This window comes from Phasianus colchicus, chromosome 13 (assembly GCF_987193195.1).
Source record: "Phasianus colchicus chromosome 13, bPhaCol1.hap1.1, whole genome shotgun sequence".
Classification (NCBI taxonomy): Eukaryota; Metazoa; Chordata; class Aves; order Galliformes; family Phasianidae; genus Phasianus; species Phasianus colchicus.
The window spans coordinates 20064706-20073929 of NC_143448.1; the positions used below are offsets into that span (position 1 = coordinate 20064706).

The following is a 9224-nucleotide window of genomic DNA, read 5'->3' on the forward strand; positions in this document are numbered from 1 at the left end:
TAGGTTCCCCTATCATAGAACTGGAAGATGGGCCATCAACCTCTTGAGATTCATGCCAGCCTTACTCATTTTCTAAACCCAGCTTTGTTCATACCCTGAAACTCATCTGTCTTCTTCAAAGCCCCACCATAGTCTCCTTTAGCATTTATGTGCTATCAACATATCACTTGCCAGGGTGATTCTAGAAAAGTGACTGCGCTTGAGTCTTGGATGGATGCTTGCTTCCTACTGTGGTTCACCTAACCTCCAGGAGACTCAATGCCTGCTTTGTGTTGTAAATGGTGTCCCATCTTGAGATGCATTGCCTGTGTTCCTGCCTTGGATAGCAGTGTTGATCTGTGGAAATATTCTTCCATCTTTCTTGGAACCTCATTCTTATGCGTCTGCAGGCTTGTTCACAGGAGACTAGCTGAGGAGCATGCTCACTGCTGTTTTCCCAGGTAAATTCAGCCTTGCTTGTCTTCCTCACTAGTGGTGTTCCTTCAGCTCTCTTCTCAGGGAACAGGGTTCTCTTTGTACTGATGCTGTGGGTTGGAGGAATGCACAGAGTCTGTCCTCTTCCTTCTCTCTGGAAGGACAAACAGAGCTGCCTGACTTCTTGTCCAGGAGCCTTAGCACTCACCTACTTATACTGGGATGATGACTTGGTGCTCCTTCCTGTGTTCTAAAACATGCTGCTGCCTGGGTTGGTCCAAGGTAGAAGTATGTTTCATAGGGTGAGCAGGAGCCTGAGTGCAGTGGGCTTGATACCTGGTTCCAGGGCCTTAACTGAACTAGGCAAGGATCAGGCGATTGTGTTGCTCAACAAAACTGCACAGCTGACAGTCTGAGCTGCTCTTTAGCAATACATCTAGCAGTCTGCAGCACTTTAGCTGGAGCTGGTAGGTGTCTTGTTCCTTGCATTGCTCTCACGAACTTGCACGTGGAAAGAAAGCTGGATCTTCCCCTTTTTACTGCCTCCTTATCTGGCCAAAGGTTACCCAGTAGTCAGAACACATGCCTTAACATATGCTGAAGAGAGCAAGCAGAGCCTGGAGGATGTTGATGGATGACAAAAGCTCTGATACATACATCTGTATGACATGTGGTGCTGTGCCTCAGGCTTTGGCCTGAGCATTGCCGTTCCACCCTTGGTAATAAACATATGAGTAGATAAGGCAGAGATGGGAGTATAGATTTGCTATCTGAACTTTTGGATTTAATTTCCATTCTTAGCTGTGTGCAATTTCCTATATGTGCTGTTTTGCAAATGAGTTGCACAATAGCTATAAAAGACCACCTAGAAACAAGGTCGGCTTGATGCCACTTAGTTCTGCTGCGCCGTGGTGGGTCCAGGCAATGTGGAGGTGTGGTTCAGACCCATGGAAAGGTCTCATCTATGCTCCCTGATGGCTGTGTGAATCTACTGCTCTTTGCCTGCCTAGCGTTTGAGTGCAGTTATGGTGCTGGAGAAGTGGAATTGCCTGGCTATCAACAGTTGACCTACCTAGTCTCAGTTACCAGAAGCGATGCATTTTTCTTAGATGGTGCTCACTCACAGAGCCTTACACCTGTCTGTGGGGCAGCAGCCACTTGGATTGTAGGTCCTCAGTGGGAGGGAGGAATCGGCGCACATGTACCATACACCAGGACACAAAGCAGCTCCCACAGACACCTTGGTGCTGCCAGTAGCTTTTACAGGGCTAGAAACACAGTCACAACAGCCAGTGGGATCTGCAAGTAACATGGCAAGGTGAAATGTGTAATGTGTGCGGACATTGAGGAGGAACCCCACCAGGCACCTGGGCCTGAAAGCTGGCTCCACAACACAGATGTTAGAGGGAATAAAGGGAATGGCAGAGGATCAACTAAAATGTTGTGCAAGGGTGGTTTTTCTCCATGTAGTTTCTGAAGGAACGGTCTTTGGGGCTGTGGAGAAATGGGCAGCCTCCAGGCTGTGAGGTTAATGCAGAGCCACGGCTGTTTGTGTAGTTGCAGAGCCTTTAAGAGAGACTTGGGAAAACTAGCTTGGATTCCAATGAATATTTACAATTACACTGCTCCAAAGCTGAATCCAATCACATCACTACAGTATGCAGTCTTTGTGTATTAAAAGAAAATGTGAGGAAAGCAGAAAAGATGAGCTGCAGAGCTGCCTTTGGAGAGACCTCCCTGCTTGTGACAGAACTAAAATGCTTTATTTCTGATAGAAGCAATTCATTCTTTGGGCATTTTGCTTGATATTAAAGTTCCTGGCTGTTTTTTGAAGTGACAGTTTTCAGTAGATGGTCTTCAAATCAGAGTGAAAGAAATAGGAAGTGTTGTAGTCTATAATGCTGATATTGCACTAACAAACTGGAAATAAGGGAGCACTTCCAAGCTAGAGCAGAGATGCTTCCCCCACTTTCCACTTGCTGAGTCTGAGATTACCATGTTCAAGAGGCCTGGACAGAGCTACCCTTGTTAAAATCATGCTCCTAATATGATATTTGAATGGTCACCAGGCTTTGCCATTAAACAGGATGATCTAATAAACAGGATGATCCAACAGAGGAAGAAACAAAAAATGCTGGATAAATGTTCATTGAAGCTCGTTATTGGCCTTTTCCTTTTTTTCAGCAGAAGATAGAAAAATGTGTCAGGGAATCACTGCGTGCAAAGAAGATGGAGGATTTGTGAGTGTAAGACCCGTGCAGAGAACTGTATGCAGCAGAGTAGGAAGTGTGTGGCAAAGCAGAGCTTCTGCTCGAGGTGACAAAAGGAACAGCACCAAAAGCTCATCTCACTGTACTCCCAGCTGATTAGCTCTTCTGCGTGGTGCCAGGGAAATCAGCTTGGGCTCTTGTATGCCTTGTGTTGGCAGCTGGGTAAGCTTAAGAAAGAGCTGTACTAATGGAAGGGATACTCATCTGGATGCCTTAAGACCTATGGTGCAGCCATCCACTCATACACTGGGAGGTTTTCCACAACTCTGACACAACGCAAGCAGTTGTGGAAGAAGGCAAGTAGGAGATGGGACAAAAGCACAGATCAGGATGAGGATGGAAATTATTCTTTTTATTCAGACACTGCATGGCATGTTGCCAAAATGTGGCTGCAGCACCAAACTGCTGCTCTAACACAGGCTGTGAATAACTCACGGCTTGTTGCGGTCTTGGAGTACAAAAACACCACTACTTTTCTTTAATCACAAATATTTAAGGTACATCCTTCCAGTCTGTCATGCAGATGTTCTGAAGCACCACGGCAGCATCAGAGCAGGTGCTTTGTGAGAAGGCATGTATGATTGAAGCTGCAAGAATGTGCACTTATATTTACACAGGGCGCACTTACAAGCACACCTGACCTGCAACAGTGACATCTGAAGGCCTAGCCTGCTCCATCCCCATGGTCCCAGCAGGTGGCATGTCTCCACACCTGAGCAGAAGACAGTGTGGTGCTGTTTCCAGACTGCTAATCCCATCGTGTGGTTTGAAGATGATGCGTTTCCTATTGCCTTTCACCTTGTGACTGCACAGATCCCTTCTGCTGGATGGCAATCTTAAAGGATGCTGATGGGAAATCCCAGGAAGCTGCTCTCTGATCTAAGTCATGCTGCTGGTAGAGGGAAGTCTCTGACACATGCAGGCATGGCACAGGGTGTTCCCTGCTGCCTGGCACATACTGCAGTCGATAGTCCTCAGCAGGAACTTGCATTCAATATTATACTGTCTAAGAGGCTTAAAATTGACTGTGAAGCTTCAGTACAACTACAAAAAAAATCTTGTTTTCAGTTTCTCCTATGGTGGATTGCTCCAGAATGAGACAGAGCAATTTGGTAATTGATTCATGGAATATGGGTATCTGCACTGCAGTATTTGGAATCAGATTATGTAATATGAAAAGCAGTCATTCATTTGAACTTCCCTTGTGGGAATGGTAGCTGCCCAGACAAGTTCCCCATGAAGATGGGAAGTGTGACAGAAATCAGACAGAGCCCACTTCTGTGTGCTGCAGAAACAGCAGAGCGGTTTTGCACCCACCAGGAATGCCTGCATTGTATCTTGCTCTCCACCACTTGCTGTAGTTTCTTATGCCAGCTCCTGACAGACCCCAGTTGCTGTAGCATAAAAAACAGCACCAGAAGAGCAGCATGCTTGTGCAGTTCTGGTAAACCTCCAGCCTGCTGGAAAGTTACCAAGTAGTTTCTAGTGTCATAATAGGACTTGACAAATGCTGCTGTCAGAATAGGACTCAACGTAACAGTCCATTGAAGCCACCAGCCCAGGAGTGGGAATGGCTGTGGAGAGCCACTGCAACTTTCCTGTTGCTTTGTGTCTCTTTACACTGCAGCCCTCCTCACCCTTGCTTAAGCATCATGCCTTGCTCTGAGCTGCTCCAATGGGTAGAACTCAGGAGTGTGCTGGCTCAGATGGCCCTCAGTGCACCGTGTGCCACACAACCCCATTAGCTGTGTCACAACATGGTGCCTCTGGGTCCCTGCCTTCTCTCCAGGGAGCACCTGCAGTCCAGCACGGTTTCTCCTGCTTTATGTCCCCCGGGCACACTGTTGTCACTGCAGCCAGCTCTGCCACTGCTAATTGTGTCCTCTGAAAAAGGACTATCAATATGGCTGAACTGAATCCTGATGTGGCGGTGCAGAGGGGTCATTAGCACACTACTGCAACTCCTTAATCCTGACTTTTTCAATACAGATGCTTGGAAGTGGAGAGCAAACAGATACAGAGGCAGGGCAGGATGTGTCAGGATCAGTCCTTGCACATGATCCTGGAGTACTGAAGAAAAGTAGGAACAACTGTTTGAAATCAGCTGCTAGTATGTATTGCTCACCATCTTATCTCCTACAGTGGCCATGAGCTATTATCTTAGTGCAAGAAGGCATAGCTACTGCAGTACCACCCAGAATACTGTGACGTGCAGCTCAGAGGCCTCAGAAGCAAAAATAAGGGCTTCTATTTAACCAGTGTGGGTGGATTTTTTTTCCTCCCATGATGATATTTAACCTCTTTTTGAATGCACATAAACCTTGATGACCCACCATATCCTCTGCTAAGCAGTTTGACGCAGCATAGGGCATATTAAAAAAAAAAATCTGCTTTTCATTTCGTAATCACTACCCGCTAATTTATGGGACACTGATGGTTCTTATATCAAAGGGACAACGAGAACTCATACTGAAGTCAAACTCTGTATGCCAAACTTAATTTTATAATCCTGTCACACTTCCCTTCAGCCATCTCTTCTCTGGGGCTAAAGAGACTTTCTGCTTTTCCTCATATGGAAGATATTCTTTGTATTTGATCTGCCTTGTTGCTCTTCTCTGAAACCCTTCCAACTCTGTTTTCCTTGAGAGAAGCCAACCAGAGTTCCATATGGTAATCACGATGCAGTGTCCACTATGGCTCTGTTCAGTGGCATGTATCTGATCTGCTCTCCATTATTTTCCTAATAATTCTTAACAGTCTTTTATTTCCACTGCCAGCTCTTAAATGAGGTCTAGGCAAGGGAGGATCCTGGCTCCACCTCTTCCATCACTCAGATACATTGCATGCACCTGAGCTCCCCTGGGCTGGCCCTGCCTTCCCACCAGGTGCTCAATCACAGGCTGTAACTCAGCATTTCTGCTACAGGGTCAGAGTGAAGCTTAACCATAAAGAAAGGAAGGGCATGAGGATCCTCTCTGGCTCTTTTTACAGTCCTTGCATCTGCCTCCCCCCTTTTATGTTTGAGGATCTCCCTCTGGTCTCCCTCACAGGAGTCTTTTCCATTTATGGAGTCCCCCTCCAGTTTCTGTCTCCCCTCGGCCACCTGTTCCTCTTTTGCTTCATTGCTGTTGCTGCTGATGCAGGAGGAAATCCCCAAAGCTGACACTGAAGTAGCTGTCCAGAAACATCGTTCCTCTCTCTGGGCTACAACTGCAGGAAGAACCTAAGCATCACATTCTGTGACCAGACCTAAGCAGCGCTGCTTTTCCTTTGCTCCTTTCTCTTCCTGCAGTATTTTTGCTTTCTGCTTATTTCCAGCTTGTGGTTCTTACAGAAACAGCAGCTCCTGTGCAGCTATCTATGTTCTCTGCCTACAGGCAGACAGAAGCACGATGCAGTAACAGCAGTGGGGGTGGTTGCTGTGATGGCATACAGCTGTGAGAGGCACTGCTGGGACATGGGCACTGCCAAGGAGCTCCGGGCTGGGCTGCTGAGCACCTCCAGTCGTGCAGGGCTGGGGCTGACCCGCACCTCCTCTCACCACTCCCAAGCCTCTCCGTGCCTCTGCTGCTCCCACATCGGTGCTGGCTGCCGCAGGTGCTGGGCATGCCGCAGGGCGGCCCCCCGCCTATTTCTGCCACTGATGCTGTTTCCTTCTGCTCTGTTTTCTCTCCCTGCTCTGGAGGGGTTCTTTCCCCAGAGTTGCGGTGTTTTTTTCCTAACTATTTTTCAAGTAGCTGGCTGAGTCTCTGGAAAGGATAATGAGATCATTTTCATTGCAGAATGCAAATCCATGCAAGCCTTCCCTGTTCGTTATTTCTCCCCTGCAGACTCTGGCCACGCTGCTGCTAATTCGTATTTGTTGATATTCCTCAGCAGCCGAACACACAGAGTGTGCTCCAGACGGTACCCAGATGTGATTGGAGCCGGTACCCTCTTCCCGCTAACAGAGAATTGCAAATTATCACAACAGCGGCAGAGGAATAACCTTTACGGTTCATTAAAATTCCACAGACTCTGCTCTGTTTCCCCTTCCGCGAACCCAACGGGCACCGCGGGTGGAACGGGATCCCCCTCCCATCCACCCGTCGGCTTCGGGCCGGGATGCGATGCGACATCTCTGTGGGTCCGCCGCTCCCGCCCGGGCCGTGTGCCGCTGCGGGGGCCGCGGTCCCACCAGGCGCCCCGTGGATCCGAAGGACGGGGTCCGGCTCGGAGCCCGCCGCCTACGGTCGGGGAATTGACGGAATCTGCGTCCGTCGCGCTCTACCGCAGCGTGCAGCCCCGCCGCGAGCCAACTCTGAGCCGCGCCGCGCTCCCGCCGGGCATTTTCCGTGGCCGAGGCAGCGCCCGGCTCCGCGAGCGGCGAATCGAGGCGGCAACTCCCGCCGGGCCCAGGAGGGGGCGCCGCGGCGCGGGCGGAGCGCGGGGCGGGGCTGCCGGAGGGCTCCGGAGAACAAAGGTTCCGCGCTCCCCTCCGCAGCGCCGCGCCCCGGCGGGAGGAGCCACCGCCGCCACCGCCGCCAACGCGGGGAGCGCGGGGCGAGGGCGACCCCTGCCGGGCGCCGCCGGACAGACGCAGACGGGCGGGGGGATCAGGCCGCGCCCCGTCGGCTCCTTTCGGCTGCCCTTAACTCCTCCGGCCTCCCGGTCCTGTTTGGCATTCGCCTCTCACCCAGACCTCTCCTGGCCTCGGGCTTCCCACGCGTTCATCCTCCTTCCTTTTCCTGACTTCCAGCCTCTTGCCACCTGCTCACCCGTTTATGGTGTCTGCAGTTCTGTCGCCTTCCACCCATTTTGGCCTCCACTTTTTAGTTTGGCCCCACCCTTTTTCACCAGCTTGAAAGTAGAGACCGAAAAAGGGTGGGAAGGTGTAAAACAGATGGAAAGGCAAGCAATGAAGTGGAGCCAAAAAAATGGGAAGGAGGCTGAGAAGAAGTGGGAGTCCTTCCCTCCCTTTTCCCCTTCCTCTCTCCCTTCCCTTTCTCCTAAACCTTCTTCTTCCCATTTCCCTTTTTCTCTCCACCCCCTTCCAGGCCCAAAGGCGTTGCTGCTGTATTTGTGTTTGTTTCCAGGGGAAGAGTGAAGCACCGTGGGGATGAAGCCTGGTTAAGCTGAAAAAAATGCAGCTGTTTTTCCTGCGTTATTTTTTTTCCTGTACACCAGTAAGTTCTTACATGCGAGTATTTTTCCATTCATTCCATAACTCGGAAATAGTTGAAAGGAGGTTAATCGAACATTTGAATTAAGTCCATCTTCAAGCAAAGGCTCAGCATGGAAAATTTTAGCTGCAAAACAGACGTTCTGGAGAATGGAGCTGGCAGAGCCAACAGGCAGAGCTGGGATGGGCTGGGAACGGCACCGTGTACCAATGGTCAGCAGTGGGAAGGCAGCTGCTGGGAAAAGTGCTTCCAGCAGTGTGCCTGTGCTGCGCTGGTGCCAGTACCCAACCAGACAGGGTTCTCAGGACATTACAGTATTAGCATGGGCAATAAATACTGAAATTTAACTGAAATCACACACAGCGATGACTCAGAGGCAGCATTCCCTCCATGCTGGGGCAGGTGCAGCAAGGAAGGAGCTGCCACGGAAAGGCAGCTGAAGTGCAGAGGACTTCTAAGCTCTGAAATGTCCTGCATACGTAGACAGACATCCTTCTAGAGCACTGCCCGGAGCTCTGGGTGCGCAGGGAGCTGGATCTGATCCCAGGACACAGGTGCTGGGCCTGGCTGAACAAAGGGGACCAGACAACAAAGGATGTAATGATTTAAAGCCCTCTGGACCCAGCGATTTTTTTCCTGATTTTCAGAGTGCAGCAAAAACAGGGGCACTGTTCTCAACACCGCTCTCTCAGGATGGCTGTGAGGAACCACGTTCAGCCCCACACCATCCAGCAGTGCTGTGGGACCCGCAGATCCAGGCTTTGGGGACGGCTGTGTGCACAGAGGCACCGCACTGGTTCCGGCTGTGCAGTGCAGCAGCTCCGGAGCAGGCTGTGCACGCTGGCACAGAGGAGCAGTGGGTGCTGCTCTCCAGGCTGTGGCTGCACACAGCAGTGTGTGCACATCGAAGCACCGCAGTGCCGCTCCTGGGATGCTGCGCTGTGCTCCTTCCTCCTTCCGCACCTCTGCCTGCCTGCTATGAATGGAGTCTTGGCTTTGTTTTACCGATTTCTATTTAGTATCCTAAAATATTCACTCCGAGTTCCGCTTGACAGACGTCCCTAATCTAATCTCCACGTCTGCTTTCTAATTTTCGCAGTCAGGATAAAACAAATCGGCCGCCGTTAATTGCCTGCGCCGCAGCCGGGAGCTTTGGGCCGTGATTTACGAGCTCGGAGCAGGCGCTCTGCAACGCATTTTTCTTAATTTATTTTTAATGAGTCTCTCAATTAATTTTCTTGGAAACATCTTAATGATGTTGGAGGCGAGTGTTAATGAGGTTTGCACCAGTGTCTCATTTTGCATATCTTAAAGTACTGAATGGCATCACGAACACACGCTTGGTCCTAAAAAAGAGCAAGGAATAGGACTGGGTGGA

General features: G+C 50.1%; 1 protein-coding gene across 1 annotated transcript; it reads left to right on the forward strand.

The window, feature by feature from the left end:
* The first annotated feature begins 14 nt into the window (after window positions 1-14).
* On the forward strand, window positions 15-7770 carry LOC149916202 (uncharacterized). Its single transcript, XM_090149616.1, has 2 exons — window positions 15-440; window positions 2602-7770. Exon 2 carries the CDS (start codon window positions 6478-6480, stop codon window positions 7768-7770), a length of 1293 nt encoding a protein of 430 aa, XP_090005742.1. The 5' UTR covers window positions 15-440; window positions 2602-6477.
* The last annotated feature ends 1454 nt before the right edge of the window (window positions 7771-9224 follow it).

Coding starts and splice junctions, on each gene's coding strand:
- LOC149916202 (XM_090149616.1), top strand. CDS start 6,478: ATGCAAGCCTTCCCTGTTCGTTATTTCTCCCCTGCAGACTCTGGCCAC.